The sequence below is a fragment of the Microtus oregoni genome, unplaced genomic scaffold (genome assembly GCF_018167655.1).
Source record: "Microtus oregoni isolate MIOR12 unplaced genomic scaffold, Mior012 000007F_ref0000211, whole genome shotgun sequence".
NCBI lineage: Eukaryota > Metazoa > Chordata > Mammalia > Rodentia > Cricetidae > Microtus > Microtus oregoni.
In genome coordinates this window covers 4,227,686-4,247,137 of record NW_024543066.1, presented here as the reverse complement: position 1 = coordinate 4,247,137, position 19,452 = coordinate 4,227,686, and the positions used below count along the sequence as shown (strand labels likewise).

At 46.1% G+C, this 19,452-nt stretch overlaps 1 protein-coding gene across 12 annotated transcripts in view; it reads left to right on the top strand.

The window, feature by feature from the left end:
- The first annotated feature begins 12,141 nt into the window (after positions 1-12,141).
- Ank3 (ankyrin 3) overlaps positions 12,142-19,452 on the top strand; it is a 295,079-nt gene continuing 287,768 nt past the window's right edge. For 2 of the 12 annotated variants that reach the window (XM_041656440.1, XM_041656439.1), the window contains exon 1: positions 12,142-12,864. In XM_041656440.1, the coding sequence (XP_041512374.1) occupies positions 12,751-12,864 (114 nt within the window). In that variant the 5' untranslated portion in view covers positions 12,142-12,750. The remainder of the gene's footprint in view (positions 12,865-19,452) is intronic. The other 10 variants (XM_041656446.1, XM_041656444.1, XM_041656448.1 and 7 more) reach the window with 7 other exon arrangements.

Sequence of the window (19,452 nt, the reverse complement as noted above, 5' to 3'; positions counted from 1 at the left end):
ATTGCATTCATTGATTCTAGTTTCATGCAGAGAAGCTTCTAAACAAGGCTTGAGAGAATCCACACACTGGTAATGGTCGCTGTTTCTGAATGGTGGCAGTATGGCTATATTTGATTTGATTTGATTTTAATTCCTTTTTATTTGAACTTTTTTATCTACCTTATGTCCCTTGAATGGCAATGTCCACTTGTCTATTTGCTTATTTTCTTGAGACAAGAACAATTACTATGAGATCTACCCTGTGAATAAAATTTTAAATGTGTGCTACAGTGTTATTGACAGCAGATTTCCTACCTGAATAGTAAGCAACTATTTCTATGTCCCTTGGTCCGGGGCAACCACAATTCTACTCTTTGATTCTTTGAAGGTTATTGTTGCAGATAGTTTATATGGTGACGTGTGCAATTTTATTTCATATAGTCTACGTTTGTTCATTTGGTTTATGTGTGTAGGTGTAACACATGCATGCACTGAGGCAGAGGACAACCTTAGAGTTTGGTCTCTGCCTTCTGCCTTGCTTGCCATTGTCTCTGTCTCACTGATGGCCACTGTGTACTCCAGGGCAGTGGGCCATGGAGTTTCCAGGGAGCCAGCGTCTTCATTTCCCATCTCTCTTGGGAACACTGCAATGATAAATGTGAGCGTCTGTGTCCGACTTTGTGTTCTGAGGAGTTGAACTCAGGTCCTCGTGCTGGTGCAGCAAACCCTTCCCAGTCCTCAAGGAAGTTTTCTGAACATACCCATATCTTTGAGTTAACATGTGTTAAAGACAAGAATGTTTTTGAGAACTCATTTTTACAAAAAAAAAAAAAAGCTTGCCCAGCCCTGTTTTCTGGGATCATGGGTATTTTTAGTTGCCACTCTCCGAATGAGACTTCTTGAGCTTTATTAAGCCTGCAGAGTTACCTAAGACTCAGGTAGCACCTCACCCGGAGCACTGATTCTATGGCTGTGTAGTGAGACTCAGTGCTTCGTAGGGCACTGAGTTTGCAGACTGCTTAGTGAAACTTGGCCTTTCATATTTTCTCTTAATACTCAAATACTTGAAAAGATCTACTCAGCTCCTTCCTAGTAAATGTAATGTTTTTATGGCTTAAAAGGCCGCTGTCGTGGGTCTGGAGAGATGACCCAGCAGAGAAGAGTACGTGCTACCTTCCAAAGCACCTGAGTTTTGTTCCTAGCATCATGTCTGGTAGCTTGCAACTGCCTGTAACTCTAGCTCCAAGTGTATCTGATGCCCTCTTCTGGCTTCTTCCAGAACTGCAAACTCATACACATGCAGAATTATGCACACACACACACTTAAACAAAAAATAAAACTTTAAAAAGCCACAGTCATGAGAAATGCTTGTACAAAGACTTTGGTAAACAGCAGAACCTGCACTTTTATTTTCTCTTATAAATCAATATCCTGGGGTCTGAAATCTAAAATATGGAATTGGCTGAAAAAATTATCCTTACAAATTGGTGCAGTGTTGGATGTGATTCTAGCTGCTTATCCATCTATTCTAATGTGCACACTCATGGACAGAGTCTCACACATTTTAGTCTGTACTGAAGGGATTATTCTGCCTGGTAAGCCCTACAGTTCTTGTTGGTAGACTATTGACCAAACCCTATTAGACAGTGGTAGTATCCAGCCCAACCCAAGCAAACATTAGGTTTTAATATATATATATATATATATATATATATATATATATATATATATATTATTCTCACTGTCTCTGCTGTCTCAACCACTTTCTGTGCAGTAAATGAATAGTGCAGGATCCAGTGTGGTAAAAGCCTGTCTACAAGGGGGCACTGATGTGCTTGGAACCACACATCAGATGGAGTGTGAATTGCGAACCCTCCATAGATCGTGTTTAAAGCCAGAAGAGCATGTGATGAAATTGTCACCCGTGCAGAATAGTAACCCTCCCTCCCCAGTTTTAAATTTGCATGTATGCATTTAGTTTTCTTTGCTATGGAACAGCACACAGAACATGATGGTTTGGTGTTCAGGGTTGAACTGAGCGTTCCTGGGGCGGGTTTAGCACATCTACGCCCCTCAGGAGCTCCTGCCTGCAACTCCGTGGTGTAGGCAGCTTTTTCCATGTCAACACCTGCTCATTAGGAACTGGACCAAGACTCCCAAGGGCTCTCAGATGGCCCTGCTTCTGCATCTCTGCCAATCTGCACCAGAGTTTAATATCAACCTTGAGGTGAAACTCTGTCCTTTGCTTGTAGCTAATCCACAAAACCATCTGGCCCTTTGGTTTCTCTGAATCCAATCTAGTACACGTGGGAAAAGGGCGCTGGGTGGGGCCAGACCAGCAGACCTATGTACATTTCCTGAAGGGCAATTCATTGGTGTTGGGAGGGGTTTGGATAGATTTTGGCTTAGAATATAAGTCTAAGTGTGTTCTTTCCATGGTTTCGACTTTAGTTGCAAGATATTTGCTTGGAGCTTGCCCTGTTGGGGAGGTGTGGGCATGCTTCCAACTTTAGTTCCTTTAATAAAATAATACTCTGATGTTCCAAATAAAATTATGCAATTGTGATTTTTTTAAAAAGATATTTTTCCTTAATTTTTCTATTTTGTTTAATACAGTATCACAGGGGAAAAACTTTTCTGAATATTTATTGCCTTGCTCCACAAAGTAATTGAAGCTACTTAATAAGGCATGTATAGAATATCAAAGTAATATAGGGGCCCTGGGCATTTGTTGAATTTGGGTGTCTTCAATACACACATGAATTATTCTGCCTCAACAAAGGATGTGTCTAATAAATATGCATTTAGTAAAGAAGTTATGAGATTTTATCTATGTGTATATGACTTAGAAAATATGCAGGTACTTTTCTGTTACTCCATGGCAGTTCTCATACTCAAACCCACAGAATTGATTCTGTGAGTCGTGCCCATGTATACCCACATACATGTGTACTTACACATATGCTTACATGTGCCTTATTATATGTACACAGATAAACACTCATATAGAGAGAGATACTATATACACCAGGTGGGATCTTAATGTCCCCTCTTTATTCTCAGAGACCTTGCAAATGGTTTGTCAGGAATCATGTGGAGGCTGAGAACTCAGCATGCCATAGGCCCTGGGCCAACTCCCGCCTTGTTTTTGAATACAATCTGAACATGAAGAATAATCCTTGTATTTATCAATGGTTAAGAACAGATAACAGGAGTAATAGCAGTGACACATGAATCTCAAATTTGTGTCCATAGGATTTTATTGGGTCAGAGTCACACCTACCTCTTGTCATCTCTGGCTACACTGGCATCAAGAGCAAAGTCTAGCAGGGGCTCCAAGTCCACCTGGCCAGCAGAGCTAAAAGATGTTTCCTGCCTGGCTCTTTGCAAATGTGTTTGCTGGCTCTCTCCTTAAAAGAGTCAAATATTAAATACTCCAAAAATCTGCTGGAACCAAGCAAGGGCCCCTTGCGGTTGAAAAGGGGTGGCTTCTTTCGTTTGAACTCTTCAAGAGAAATTAAGGAGAGAATTCACCTTACATTTCTATCTTTCATAAACCAAGCATGGCAGTGCATGTCTGTAATCCCAGCAGTTGGGAGGTGGAGGCAGGAGGAGCAGGAGCTCAAAGTCACTCCCACCTATATAGCAAGTGCCTTGGGGCACATGAAATCCTGTCTCGATCAAAGATCTTTAATAAATTTCTTGATCACTCTTCTCCCAATGACCACATAAACTAATGTCCAACTTAAGATGTTTTGAATATTCAAGCTTTAGGAATTTGTGGCTCTGCCCTGTCCTGATGTCACAGAGAGGCAAGGAAAAAGCTATGAAGTTATAGAGCATGCCACGTGAATCTTAAAGATTTATTATTTTTTAATTGTGTGTGTGTGTGTGTGTGTGTGTGTGTGTGTGTGTGTGTGTGTGAGGAGGTGCAGGGGGAACCAGTGCTCACAGTGTTCAAAAGCGAGCATCAGATTCCCTGGATCTGGAGGACAAGAGGCCGTGAGCTGCCACATGGATGCTGGGGACTGAAATCTAGTCCTCTGCAAGAGTGATGAATGTTCTTAACCATGGAGCCAGGTCCAGTCTCATCATATGAGTCTTAATTGCAGTAATTGGCAATGTGTCTCCTACAGTAACATCAGATAAAAGCCCACTGAGATTTAACATGGAGTGCAGAGGAGCCATGGAATACCCCAGGTGTGCTAGGAAACCAAGTCCTCTTCTACTCAGTGTCTGTCCGCTGTAGTAATAAGGGCGGCGGGGCTGCGTCCCCAGCACCCCGGCTGCCTGGCTAGCTTATGCCCGAAATAACAACACACAAACTGTATTCATTTAATCACTGCTTGGCCCATTTCTAATCATCTGTGTAGTGCCCCTAGGTGCGCTTACCGGGAAGATTCTAGCCTATGTCCATCCTGGGTCGGAGCTTCATCGCGTGTGTCTGCCTGGGAGCTGGGAGCATGGCGTCTCTCTGAGGCATCTGCTCCCGAGAGGAGAGCTGTGGAGTCTGAGCTCACTTCCTCTTCCTCCCAGCGTTCTGTTCTGTTTACTCCTCCCACCTATCTTCTAACCAATAAGGGCCAAGCAGTTTCTTTTTATTTAACCAATGACCTTCCTCCATCAGTCCGTGCTACTCTGTACCATCTTTACTTTCTATGACATTCATGGTTCATAGACATCAGCTATCGAAGCATTCCAGTAAGATAGGAAAGACATGAGTTTCCCCGTCGTACAAAGACAAAGCCATAAATTCTGCAGATAGGGCTTCCAATGGCCGTGGGTGATATAGTTAAGAAAATAAAGATTTGTTTGTTGATTTAGAGAGGATCTTATGTGCTATAGCCTGACCTGAAATGTGTTATGTTGCTGGAGATGGCTTTGAACTCCTACTCTTCTGACCTCCATCTGCTGAGTATTGGGATGGCAGGTATAGACCACCACATTTAGTTTAAGCACTCTACCAATCGAGCTATATCCCCAACCCCAGCATTTTTAGAAGACGTAAGTCCACACATTCCACATTTTGATAAGACTTGTGTTTGGGTTTTAGTTTGACATTTGACTGACTGTCTTTATACAATCTGGCATAGTCTCTCTCTCTCTCTCTATCTTGTTCTTACCTACCATTATACATATGGCCTTGACCATCACATGGATAAATGTTTTCTTGAAGCAGAACCCCTTTCTTGTATTATGCCACCCTCTCTCCTACACAGGGGTGGGAAATAATCACTGCATGGTCCATGGGTTTGTTTGGTTTCAATATAAGATTTCCCTGTTTTGTCCAGGCTGGCCTTAAACTCTGTCCTTCTGCCTCTGCCACCCCGATGCTGGCTTTAAAGGCGTGTGCCAATATACCTGGCAGGCCACCAGCTTTCTGACTCTTCAGATTTGTCCTTCTGCACCTTTGCTGACAGCCACTTCTTTAAATAATTCTTCTGAAAAGCGGCTTAGCTTGCCTGCATCTTGATCTGAAAACAACAGGGAAAGGGGACCCAATCCATCTTCGAATCTTTCTTCCAACCACATTTCATCCTCACAAAGTGCATGATGGGAGAGTGACTTGACCGCACCCTCCCCTTAGCAGCCAACAAGGCAGGAAGGGAGGTGTGCAAGGGTGCCCTCACAATCTCATAGCCACCAGGAGCAAAGGGAGGAGCCATGTGGTGACAGTTACATGCATGACCTTTCCTTTGGGCCACCTTGGATAGGTTACTGTATAAACATTAAGAAACAAGAACTTAGGGGGGAGAAAAAAAACAAAACAAAGAAATCCCAGACTCTGTCACATTTGGCTAAAAAGGAGACACATTTTCACAAGGACACAGAAAAAGGATTGCATGACTCAATGGTCCTACTCCATCCATGGCCTTGAAATTGTCATTAAAAGCATCAGCAGATGAGAGTGATGCTCTCTAATTGTTCAGGTGGGTTAGCAGACAAGAAATGGAAAAGCATGTCTGATGCCCATCTTCCGTAATTGCATCAGGATTGAATGCGTGACTTGAGAAGCCATCAAGTTACTATCATATTTTCTCAGTGGAATGATGTTCTGGGGAATTACCATCGGCGTGGAGTAGAATGCCTTGGTAAATTGGCTCTCACCACCTTGGTTTATTTCTGATGGGAATCTAAAGAAGGCAAGAGGGTTCTATGAACAGTTCTCTGCCTGAGCATTTCCACTTTGGCATTTCTTCAGCACGTTTTTTGTTCTTTGCTTTTTCTTCTATCTGAAATTGTCTCATTATTTTGTTTACAGCCCCCAGCCCTCACTCTCAAGACTGGAATGTTCTGAGAGTGGACTTATCTGCACCTACATGGAGGACATAAACAGTGTCCCTGTCACCTGCTCAGCACATGAGCACTTGGCGAAGTTGACTAGATTGTGAAGGGTTAACTCATAGCATTGTGAGTGGGGAAGAGCCTATATCCCTGACCTAGAAAGGACTTTTTTTTGGGGGGGGGGGCTAACCTGAGGTTCTGTCCTGCCTACCCTTCCTCTGCTTCCATTGTGGGCTACCTTTCTTAATTCCTCTTTATTTATTTCATCTTTCTCTCCCACTGAGGGATGAAGTCTCATCCGTGCACATGACCCAGGAACCAAGTGCACAGCATGGAGAGAACATGACTGGGAGAGCACAGGACTGGGGTGCGAGTAGTACTTGGTCGCTTCCTTTAGCCAAGGGCCTGAAAACCGGTACCTACACTTGACTGGAGACCATCCTAGGATCTGCTGCTGCTGCATACCTCGCTGTTCCTCAAGGCACACTGACACTTAGAGAGCCACCATAGGTGTGAAAGACACCAGTCAAACGTTCCGTTCTCTAGAAACAAAGGCTTTTCTTCCTATGTGTTTGCTTTTGCAGAGAGTCAGCAAATGCCAGAGGCATGGGCAGTTTATTTTTTATTTATTTACTTACTTACTTATTTGTGTTTTAGAAGAGGGTCTTGCAGCGTAGCCCACGTTGATAGCATACACACAACCCTCCTATCTCTGCTTCCCAAGTGCTGGAATAATACCCTTTTACAGTAAGCATATGTTTCTGAGAGAGAGAGAGAGGGAGAGGGAGAGGGAGAGAGAGAGAGAGCGCGCATAATGGTACCTGAGTATCCTCTGATGGTTGTTTGGGGGGTAACATCTACTTTTAGGAGGACAATCTCTGGCAAATAAAATCCTCTCTTTGTAAGTACAAATGATAGGTTTATGCAAACTACTTTTGTCCAGTAGAAATAAAAAAAAAACCCATCCATGTCATTTCTTAATGATACATTTTTAACTGGGGAAATTATACTTGATTTAATTAGACTAACTTGAAGTTGTACGGTGAGAAAAATCAGTGAGAAAAGCTCTTTTGATAATTTACATTTTATTAAACTTAAGTCTTAAAATGTGGGTCTGTATTTTAGCTGAAACTTAGGAAGTTGTAGGTTGACATGTAAAAATTGCCCCACATAATGCTTGGCTGTGTTCTAGTATCTCACCTGAGCATGGGTTATCAATCTGAACTTAAGTTAAACATCACCTTCTCTAGCTGTGCTAGGCACATCGCAGGCCCAACAGCCACCTATGCGTACAGGGGCTGATGAGTACAGCATATAAGGTCTGCTGAAGAAGATGGTCCCTAGGTAGCTTCCTTTATTTCACCCAGTGACTTCTGTCACCTAAACACGCACCTTCAGGAGTAGCAAGAGGGTGTCTTTGAAGTCAGTCATCTGCTTTGCTTCCTCCGCCTCTGGGAACCCGGACCAGAAAAGGCTGTCAGGTTGCCTTTGTTTTGCACACACACACCCCCTCTTGCCCGCTGTGAATTCATTGCTCCGCCTGGCACTACCAGTGTCCCCTTTCAAGCCAGCAGACACCAGGGGTGTGGCTGCGGTGCCTTCCTCTTGCAATAAGATCCCCCCCATCTCTAGGCTGGCCTGTGTGGCTGTGACGGGAAGACTATGGGGAAGCCGTCCCCGTGTCTGTTCCCATCTGCCCGTGTGAGGTCACTGAAGCAGCTGGTGTGCTTGGGACAGCTGGCTCTCTCTTCCAGTGCTGAGGTCAGCCCAGTTAGCTGAATGGGCTGTCTTCTTAGGGGAAGGAGGGCAGAGCCGGGGCTAAGACAGATGGCACCAAGGCCAGTGCTCGTGGACCACAGGTGTCCCTCCCCAGGAGGAACTCAGCCGGAGAGCCCTTCGGGGCTCTCCAGCCACACCGCCCATGCCCTTTGCAAGCCTCTGAAAATGAAGAATGAGCCTGACCAAGTCTGGAATTTGCCAGGGTGCCTCCTTGCTGCTTATTGTCCTTCTCGTTTCTTCAAATTGTTCGGAGCTTGCTCAGGAACCCTTGATGGTGTCTCTATCTGATGCCAAAGTTAATGAGATAAAAATGGGCCCATTTTCCTTTGTGAGGGAGAACTGTTTTTACTCTGTCATGGTGAGGCTGCACATGTTCTGAGGAGAGGGAAGTGGATGGAGCAGGGAATAGTCTCCAGGCTGTCAGAGTAGACACATCACTCACTGCTGGCAACCTGATGTCAAGCCCGGAAAACACAGCTTCCAAGCAGCGCTACAGCCAGAGGCTTGTTCCATCACTCTGTAGCATAGAGTAACGTATGGTAGTGTATAGCGTCTGCACACTGCCCAGCTTCCGTCCCTCCACTGTGTAATAACTCACTAATGGATGGATCTGAGGAAGTGGTTATGATCAAAATACATTGTCTGAAATTCTCAAAGAAATAATTTTTAAAAATCGGAGGAAGTGGTTATGACCAAAATACATTGTCTGAAATTCTCAAAGAAATACTTTGAAAAACAAGGGGGGAAAATACACAGCTATTCAACCGCCAGTCACCCAAGTGGCCATGTCATCTCCATAGAAATCACAGATGTTGTCATTTGTCACCTGAGGTCAACAGTGCAGAGTCGGGATGTGGAATGGGAATCTCAGAACCAACAACGGAGAGTAGGCAAATTATCAATTGGCTGGACTAATAAAATAATCAAAGCTTGCCTTGAGATAATGGTGACAGTCTACCAGAGTGGAAGGAAGAGGTGGAAAGTCCTTGGCCATGATACCTCAAGTCTGTAAATCCTGATATGAATGGATTCGACCAATTTTAATAGAATGTTTACTCACAATTGTTTTGAACCTTAACTTATTATTTAAGGAATAGTTATTGCTCCAATTACCAAGGAAGAAAACAACTGTTATTTTTACTTAGTCGCGGTCACATGATCTGACGCTTGCACATACAGGAATGATTCTAAAGGAAGCTTGTTCACTCTGGTAAGAAATCAGGTTACTTTGTTACGAGGAGTCCCTTCCTGACCACAGTTGTGGTGACATTGTTATACACAGGGGAAAGGCCAGGACTCTTGGTTGCCACTTGCTTGCTTTCAGACAACATCCATTCTGACTTCCAGAAGAAGGTGGAAGGAACAAGAAGGATAGGGCTCCCTGCCTCCTCTCTGGATTCAGCCAAACTGCTCATGTGTTGCCGCCAGGACACCTGCCCCTCCACTGGACTTAGTGGGGGAGAAAAGCCCTCGTTGCTTAGCAAAAGTTTAAGCAATCACTCTTGCCCAACATTTTTAAAGGACGGTCTAGGAATCCTTGTAGTTGAGACTTTCACAAAATAAGAACAATTTCTTTGTCCTTGAGGGCAGTCTTTTAAGGCTGGGACACTGCACTTTTTAATAACTTTGACATTCTTCACACTGGCCACAAGCCTGTCTGTTAGGAGCGGGACTGGTCCGGCTGCTCTAGATGGGAATGGCCACTGAGCTGGCTTTAGGATGCTCCGTCTTTCTCTGTCGGGTTCCGCATCTGCATTCCATTCTTGTTGGTGTTAGGGACCACATGTTCCAGAAGTATATAATCTTGGCCAATCTGCCCGGTCATCTCTAACCTCCATGAGAGCAGGATAATTCAGGGAAGTTTTAATCAAGGAATGAAGAGAAGAGGCTGGCCCTTCAGTAAGAAAATAAAAATGTAGGACCCATAGGGGCACCTTCCTTCATAAAGTCTCTGGAGTTCAGGTCTGTAAACAGAGGCTAAAGCCACGGATTTCTTCTAAGAAAGAAACTCAATAGGCTGTGCCTTAGAATTTATTTGTGATGTGTTCCCGGCTTACTAAAACAAGGAAGTAGCCAATGGGTAGAATATTTCTCATTATAGTATAATAAAAGTCATTCTTCATCCTCAACTTCTGGCCATGTTGGAGCAGCAAAGACTTCTAGCATGGAGGACCTGTGGCTTGTTTATTCTCATTGTTACTGGTGGAGATCAATGAAAGTAATATTGCTTTGCTAGCCTCCCTGGGAGAAGGTATCTTGAACAAGGGTACTTAGAAATACACTACATTTCGAAGTCTCATTAGTGTCTATAAAGGGAGGAGAAAAGAATCCTGAAGCCAATGGGAAGGTCGCCAGTTCTGTAGCTGGCTGCCCTCTTCAGCTGGCTGAAACTGTGTGAATATTCCTCAAAAGTATAGGGCTTATTTAGGGAGATGCCATGCAAGGCTTCATGTGCTAGCCCTTCCACTGTCCCACTATGTCTTCTGGAGGAAACATCCTGGTGAGAAAACTTAAAGCCTCTGATTTTTCCTCATTTCCCAATTAGGGCTCATCTGCTTTTGAATCTGAGTCAGATTAGTCTATACCTTCACAGCCTTTGCCTCCTTCTTGTTGGATAAGACAATCTAATAGGCGAAATAAAAACTCTGTGTGTGTGTGTTTGTGTGGGTGCGTGCACGCATGCACTAGCACGCCCGCCTGGATACATTCACGCATGCATGCACACATGTGTTTGTGTGTGTATGCATGTGCACATGTTACGTGTGGATATGCATGTGCACATGTGTGAGTGAGTGTGTTCATACCTGTGGCGCCTACACGACAGTCTCATGTGTCTTTCCTTAGGTGTCACCATCATCCTTTTTTGAAGCAACGTTTCTCATTGGCTGGGAGTTGACCCAGTACACTGGGCTGGCTGGGCCAGTGAGCCCCTGGGATTTGCTGACTCTTGCCTCCTCAGCACTGGGATTACAAGCTCTCACACCCATCTACTTTGTCTCCAGTGTGGTTTCTGGAGACCATATCAAGGTTCTTATGACATACCATTTCCTCATGAAGATGTTTCTGAGGGAAACAAGTATGTGTGAATGGGTACACATCGCAGGCCATCATCAACTGTGTGACCAGCATGCCTTTCAGTTGATCTCAGTGACATGTGCCTTCAACTTAAGAATGACAGGCTGTGGGCTATGCATCTTTCAATTCTTTATCACTGCTGACAGAGTCTAGAGGACCTTCAGTGGGAGAGAGGGGCCCTTTGATGTCTAGAGCAGAATCAGTCTGTAAACAATGCCAGTGAGAATTCTACTCAGTGCTCGAGACACACACCAGATGAGAGACTGCTCTGTAGAACCACAACCCAATCCCCACAGTGCCCAGGGCACTGTGCTCCCTCCCTTCCGAAGCTCAGAGTTCCCTCTGCAAAGCCCAGTATGCCCACCTCCCAAGGCCCACTGTGCTTAGGCCAGAGTATGGAGCCTCACTTTTGATTCTCATTATTTGATTTTCTTGATGAGATTGAGACGTCTTTAACTTGAGCCCACAGGCTTTGGGCCCAGTCTAGCGTATCAGGCACTTCTTGCTGAGGCTGCCGACGTCAGTGCTAGTGTGTGTGTATGTGTATGTGTATGTGTGTGCTTGTGATTCCCTGTTTAGATCTCTTGCAGTGCATGCTCATAGAAGACGGAAGACACCGGCATCCTTGAGCCTTGCTGCTGCTTCACTTCACACAATGAATATTCAGAGGCTGCAGTCACTGAGGACTCAGGTGGCACAAGCAGCAATGTGATTACAATGAACCCCAGCTTGAAAGCCCCTCTGGAACACTGATGACAGCCCGACTGCCCTCTCCTCTGCCCCTCACACCACATGCGAGGAGAGTCCTGGGGAACCTCTGAATTGGGCATCTGTCCTTCACAACAGTAGGCTCACGCCTTCCTGGCTAATGTGTTGTCATGAGCGTGTTGTTTTAAAAAGACAACGGACCCTTCTGTAGTCCTCGCCACAAAATGCATCAGGACTAACCGGGCATAAAGGATGCCCTGTTGAGGCCAGCAATGCATGCATTGTTTGCCCGAAAATGGAGTCAGCATCTCCCTGGGAAAATGTAGCTAATTTATTTTATAGATTTTGCCACCATCAGCAGTTGAACCCAAGCAGCTCTGTTCTCTGATGGGTTAATTTTTCGCTTGGTGTGGATCTAGGCTGATGGATAAATTGCAGCCCTTTCCCTTCTCGTGGAGGCTTCTCGGTTTTTTCAGGATTAGTGCTGGCTTTCTGGCTGCCGCTGCCGCATGTGTGGTGACTCCGGATCCTTCCCCTTCGGAAGAGCACCCTCTGCAGCGTTCCCCCTTCGGAGGAAATCACTTAGCCACTTCCAGCTGGTGGCAGGGGATGCGGCCATAACACAGCTCCTTGGTCCCAGCTGCATCCACTATAGCCTCTGCAGCAGGATGGCTGCCCTCGCCGGAAGAGGGAAGGGCGCAGCAAGGTGTAGGGTGAAACCCGGACCCTGCTGGAGTGGGTTTTGAAAGCTGCAGTTTCCCCCAGCATCTCTGCCTCTCCGCCTCTTGGATGCTTCCCTGCCGTTCAGCCCAGGCTCCTCTCCAGCGAGGGCTATGCTGCTCCGTGCCTGATTAGAGGTGCCCGAGGAGATTACCTTTTCAGAGAAAGCTCTGCCTGCTTGACAGGGTCTTTTTCGATGCATTATGGCTCATGCCGCCTCCCAGCTGAAGAAAAACAGGGATTTAGAAATCAATGCTGAAGAAGAGACTGAGAAAAAAAAGAAGCACCGCAAACGGTCCCGGGATCGCAAGAAAAAGGTAGCTATGTGTGCCACGGAGCTCTCATCTTTGTGAATGCGTTTCCTCCCGGCATCCGTGACAAGCGTGGAGGGCTCTTTTCATGGGCAGCATAGAGTGTCAATTGGGAATCGAGATGGGGGGCTGGTGGTAAAGCATGGGCCGTGGAAGGGTTTCTCCTGGAGGTCGTGGTGGGGGGTGTGATTGCGGGGCTCTGCGGAAGGTGCGCCTCACTTTACAGAGGCTCCAGCATGTTTGCAAAGCACGCAAGGGTGTTGCCAAGGAGTTAAAGTTACTTTCTTTGCAGCTGGGTCAAGGTTAAATAGACTGCAGGTGACCGTGGTTTTGCCCGTGAGCCGGCCTTTGTACTTCTTAGAGGTCTGTTGTGTGGAAAAGCCGGCTTTTGTGTTGGAAGTGTGTCACATGCATGCGTGTCTTAGGGCAGCTTTGTGACCTCAAGCCGGTTCCTGCTCTGCCTTGTCGCTGTCCTTGGGCCTCTTCTCTCTAGGAGGTATTTTTCAGCTGGGGTTCTGCAGTGGAGGTCAGCTACTAGAAATAACTTTCTGGGGTTAAATAGAGCCGAAGTTGCAGAGGTTCAGATCTTACCTGCTGGGCGAGAGTGATTGTAAATGCAGGAATTCCTGTGCCATGGGGGTGGAGGGGAGAGCCCTGCAGCCTTCACACTGATGATCTGAGATCAAAGCCCTCATGGGGCACTAAGTACCCATTTCTGGTGTCCAAGGCTGGAGAGGAGACACAGGAGATTCTAGGCCAGTGGTGTTTCATTGCGGCTAAAGAGGTCTTACTATTTGGTAGCTTTGCCCTTTTAGGGTGACTCCTGGGGACTGGCCGGTCCAAAGGACTTTTCCTACATGACAGTTAATCATATTTGACTAAAACCCTGTGATCTGAATGTAGAACCCAGTCATAAAACATTGTGATGTGTCTGTGTGAGTACCCCAAGGGAATGAGGCTCCTCATGAATTCTCAGCCTTGGTGTGTCTGCTTTGCAAATGACATGCAAATTCCACCCATGGAATCCACCTTTCTTCAAGAGAGATGGCTATTTTAGGTACCTTCCCAGTTTCCTTCAGGGTTAGGCTCTGCAGGTGTAGGCTCGCTGCCTTTTGCCTGAAGGAGATGGAATTTAGAGAGCTGCGGTGGTTTTGCGGCAAGAGGTTGCGTGTGCACGTGTCCCCATTTGGGGATTCTTGTAAATAAACTCCTTGGGTCTCTTTTCATAAAAGTACACACTCGGAATAAGGAACTCTGTGGTGGGGTATTTCAAAACCTTATATAGAAAAATTAGGAAGTGACCATATTTTACTAGGTTCTGGTCTTGTTTTATTATACAAGATTTGGCCCCGAGAAGGTCACTATGGATGGCCCCTTGCCAAATATCCCTGTCTCCACTCCTTGATGCTAAATGGGCTTCCAAGACACAGGGGTACAGAGATAAAATTTTTGTAAAGGCTCAGTGTCACCCTGAAGGTTGATGGCAGGACTTTGTAGCCACAATGACAGACTTGGGCCCCTGCTTGACTAAGAAGTCACACAGGGAAGGGTGAGGTAGAGTTGCTTCAGGACTCTCTGAGCTGGAGCAAAAGCTTGTGGACCAGAATGCTTTGTGAGAAGTGCGACAGTCTGCCCAACGTAAATCTCTTAGCAACCAGAGGGCTCACATAGCGCAATATCAATATCGCCATGGTAGACAGACAAGCTGATGTAGATACATTGTTCTCAGGACTCTCAGGGAGGAGCTGCAGAGAGTGGTTCAGGATGACACTGTCATAGCATCACAGATACATTACCTGAAGGACAATGTGCTGCGGGAGATAATCCCCATGATCAGATTTTTTTTATAGATGGCTTTCAACCTACAAAGTTAAGCTTTGAAGACATACTCTCCATCCACTTGGTACATCAAATGTAACTTTTTTTCCCTGGCTTGTTTGACGTTGAACCTCTTCTGAACCTTTTCTAGATAGCTAATCAAGGCCAGGGGGCTACTTTGTTTCCTAAGACAGACCCTGTGCCAATGGGGGGAAGTGGGGAGGAGCTGCTGCTTTTAAATTTTGCTTTGTGGGCATTTGTGGGGATAGTTGTTCATAAGCAGAACTATATCCCCTAGGGTCTTCTAATTACATAAAAGTCATAGTGAACGCTCTCAGACAAGCCCATACAGGAAAGCCTAGGAAGTATCGAAGCTGCCATTACGGAAAAGAGCCTGTGACTTTTAAACAGAAGACTTTGCGGTTCAGGTTGAAGCTAGTGGAAGATGACCCTGTCTTGACTATGGGAAACGGCAGCAACCATCATGGCCTATGAGCAAATACTCTAGTCTAACCGGGATGCATAGGAACCGTGGTGCCAGACTGACACGCCACCAGGTTTCTTCACTGAAGCCCAGTGAGCCGCTCATTTGTGCCATTTTAGATATGCTAACTAGGAGCATGGACTGCCTGTCACACGCACACACCAAAAATGCTAATGAATTTTAATTAGCTGAATTTTAATAAAGATGCTTTATTCTTGGCATAGCTTAAGGAGTTTTAGGTGGCTCAGAGAAGAAAGGCATCTAGGAAGTGGTGAGAGCCTTTAACGGGGGTCGAAGGTGGAGGCTACTGGCGATGGACCCTGAATCCCTGCCCATGCCCAGGTCACACCCTCCTGCTGAGGTCGAGCCAGGCCCCTGATTCTGTGTGAAGGGGGTACAAGCAAGGCCTGAATGGATATTGGTTTAAAGACAGATAGTTCGTCCCACACTTTCCCATGGATCCTCCCGTCATAGTTCCGATCCCCTCCACACACTCCTCTCCTAGTGGGCTGCTTAGATTTACAGCAGAAGAAGGCAAGCCAAGGTGGGCACAATGCCCTGCCTAGGTGACGCTAGGTCTCTGTTCTTGGCAGCCTGCAGAGAGAAACTCTCTCACCAGCCTATAGGTGTGTGTCAGTAGATAGCTCATCAGATAGGGAGGCATGAGCTCCTTTCTGGCAGTGCCCGTGTTGTCCCTGCGTGCCCTTTGCTGCCATTATCCATGTGTTCGTGCTCTCTGCATGTTCAGCCCTGTCCCCCATCAGCTTTGGACATATGAATATCTGCTTATATATGTTTATGATATCTGGTTAAACAAACAAACAAATCTTGAAGGCCGCCTGAGGCCACCACACACACAGGCACTATGGCGCTCCTTTATCTCTCTCTGCGTAGCTAACATGGTGCCGGGTACTGAAATAAACTAGAAATCCTGAGAGTAATTCAGTTCTGTGAGGAATGTCATTTCTGATGAGTGATGTTGAATTTGAATAATCAATAACAAAGCAGAAACAAACCCTCATTGTTTCTTTCTTGTATCATGCCTTCATTCGATAATCATGCATAAAATGAGTTCTACCAATCAGGTTTCCTGTCAGATGTTGGGTAGAAACGTAAACAAACAGTGGTAGTGGTGTGAGCGCTCCCAAGAGAGAGGAGAAGAAAGATAAACCATTCTCCATCATCCTCCAACAGGGCAGGAAAAGCTCTTCCAAGAGACAGTACAGAGATCCTCCCTACAATCCCAGTTGACTAGGATGGGTTTGGGAAAGAATCTGAGCCTTGGAGTACAAGGCAGGGATAAAGAAGACAAGAATGCCAGAACCCCCGAGGCCAAAATGGTGCCAGCAGGAGAAACCATTGAGCTACATGGAAAGCAGATAGGATTTTGGAGTGCTTTGGGGGAAAGGAAGTCTGAGGGCATGGCAGGAAAAGTCAGGAAGGACCAGAGTATGAAGGCCTATGTGTGCCATCCTACAGGGCTGGCAGATCTCTGCTCCGGGGGGGGGGGGGGGGGCAGGATGCCTGTTCTGGAGCAATGCATGGCTCGTCAGTGTTGTAGACAGCAGCAGCAGCAGAGCAGTCAGGAAGCTCGGATGGCGGTCCAGGCAGGCAGGCGATGCTGGGAGCCCAAACTGGGGGAGGGTGGGGCTCTGCCAACAGAGAGGGGGTGTGGCATGTGAAAGATATTTAAAGGAAGATGCAGTAGAACTTGGCAATGGATTGTAGGTGGGAAGCGAGAAGAAATCAAATTCTAGGGAAGCTGCCAAATTTCTGGCTCGAAGGGAGACATGAAGAATCGCATTTCCTGAATTCTAGTCTTTTCTTCCAGGCCCGTTTGCTGACCGGGTACCATGTACCAGGCGGGGCTTTCTCTGCATTGCCTTGTGGGTGGAGGCTGCTTTAACAGTCACAATAACCCCTCAGAGTGTGTTTTTAGTATCTCCATACTGCAACTGAAGAAACTGAGTCATGAGCCATTAAACTGACTTCTGGAGTCCCCATAGCTGGAGCTCATGAAGGTCCAGTATGGGCTGGGCTGTCCAGCTCTCTTGACTGCATCTTCCCATCCTACCCCATGGGTACTCCATGACATCCATCTGTCCCTGCTATAGACCCAATAGACTGGCTGAACTGGGAGATGGCTTCATGGGTAAAGAGCCTGTTGCATAGTGTGATAACCAAGTTTGATCCCCAGCACCCACATAAATAAAATAATGGGCACCGTAGTGTGTACCTATAACCCCAGTGCTGTGAGGTGGGGACAAGCAGGTCCCTAGGGCTCACTGGCTAGCTAGCTTAGCTGAAGGTACATTCTGGGCAAGGGAGAGACTTTGAAAAGAACAAAAGATAGAGGGCCCTTCAGCAATGAAGCCAAAGGTGGACCTCTGGCTTCTATACACATATATCTGCACACATGTATACCTTTATCTGCATGCATGTACACCCATATGAACACACGCAAACACAATGAAGAAAACTGTAAAAAATCATAAGTGGAATTCTTTTAGAATGGTTTACAAAGGAGCAATTCTTTTTTTTCATTTATTTTTATTTTTTTAGTTGTTGAAAAAAAAATTCCCTCCTCCTCCCCATTTCCCATTTCCCTCCCCCTCCTCCCACATATTGCCTCCTTCCCCCACTCCCCTCCCCCTCTCCTCCTCCCCACCACTCTATTCCCCCTCCCTCTCAAGAATGAAGAGCAGTCCAGATTCCCTGCCCTGCAATTCTTTACTTGCATCAGAAATCTCAGTTTATACAGTTGGCTTCTCAGAGTAACCCAGTATTGTGATATGTCTTTCTCATCCTCTGTGTAATATATTTTGAGGTTTTACTTTAAAAGGTCTATCTTTTAATGTTAATTTTGAGGTATGTGGATGATTTGCCTGCACTATGCCTGGATAGCTCATCCGAGGACAGAAGAGGGCCTCGGTCCCCCGGAATTGGAGCCCCCGGAACTGGAGTTACTGAAAGTTCTAAGCCACCCTGTAGGTGCTAGGAATCCAATCAGGATCCTGTGGAAGAACAATCAGTGCTCCTACCTGCTGAGCCATGTGAGCCCAGGTTCTGTGTCCTTAAAAATTGTTTTGAATGCTGCAAATGAAAATTACCCTCATTAGAACTTTAAAGACGACCCAGGACAATGACATCTCAAGACTATGTGGCTGCCTGCTAGTATGGCAGAGGAGTTTTAAGAGGCTACTGCTTTGTCCCTCTCCTCTGTGGCATGGGTATTATTTCCATCTCCATTTTTTCTTTCATAGAGAAAACCAAGGCTGATAGAAAAAGAATTAACCTAATGTTCTGTAACCCATCCGTGCTGGATGTAGAGGCTGCTTGGGTGGTAGGGCTTTGAGATCTACTAGCCCACTGAGTTTGTTGAAAGTCTAGCAGGCTTGTTTAAGATCAAAGCAATGAAGGCCTGAAAGCACATTTCAGAATACATGACTCTGGCTGCGGCCCCTGCCGTGGTGTTTCAGGTGTCTTGACATTTTGCAGGTTTTGCTCATGCCTTGTCACCCAGGTATTTATGTCATAGGGTGCTAAGCTGCGCACATGCGTTCTGCTCGTGGGCTTTTATGGGATGTGATTTTTTTCAGACCCTCAGGAACTTGTTCTGTCTCCTTGTGTATCAAGAAGAGAGATCTCAGGTCTGCTGGGGAGCCTGTTCTCTCTGTTGCTGTCCTTGAAATGCTGAGCTGCAGTGATGTCTTTTCACGCCTAGTTCATCTGGGAGTCTAGGCTCCTTGAGACCAGGTCGTAATTATTGGCTGTACGCGAGCTGAATCTTGCTACATCAGAGGATGGACTGGACAGACAGAAGAAGGGTTGATAGGCTGCATGAAAGGCAGTCCTGTGTAATGATCATGAGTTTGGAATGGAAGGTGTGAGAGTGGACTTTAGGATTATCACTCGACCGCATGACCTTGGGGGAGCTGTGTGAGCTCTAAGCACCTCAACCTCTTCATCTGCAGCGTGACTGTCATCGCAGTGTGTTTAAGCATAAGCCATGGCGGGATGCAGTGAACGGCTTGCAGAGCAGGTTGGCTGAGAGAAAGAGGCAGATAGCATCGATGGTCGCTGCCATTGAGAATGAACAGAAAATAAAGAGCTGCATCTTTCATCCTGCATCTTCAGGAGTTATACCAATTAACTGCAGAACCGCACAGGTCCGTTCCCAGGGAACATCTCGCTGCAGCCTCACAGAGGGCAGAAGGATGCTTAACTCACCCGTAGGGAGCCTACAAGCCTTGGCCCTTGACTGTCCCACCATAATCTGCAGGGATAGGAAA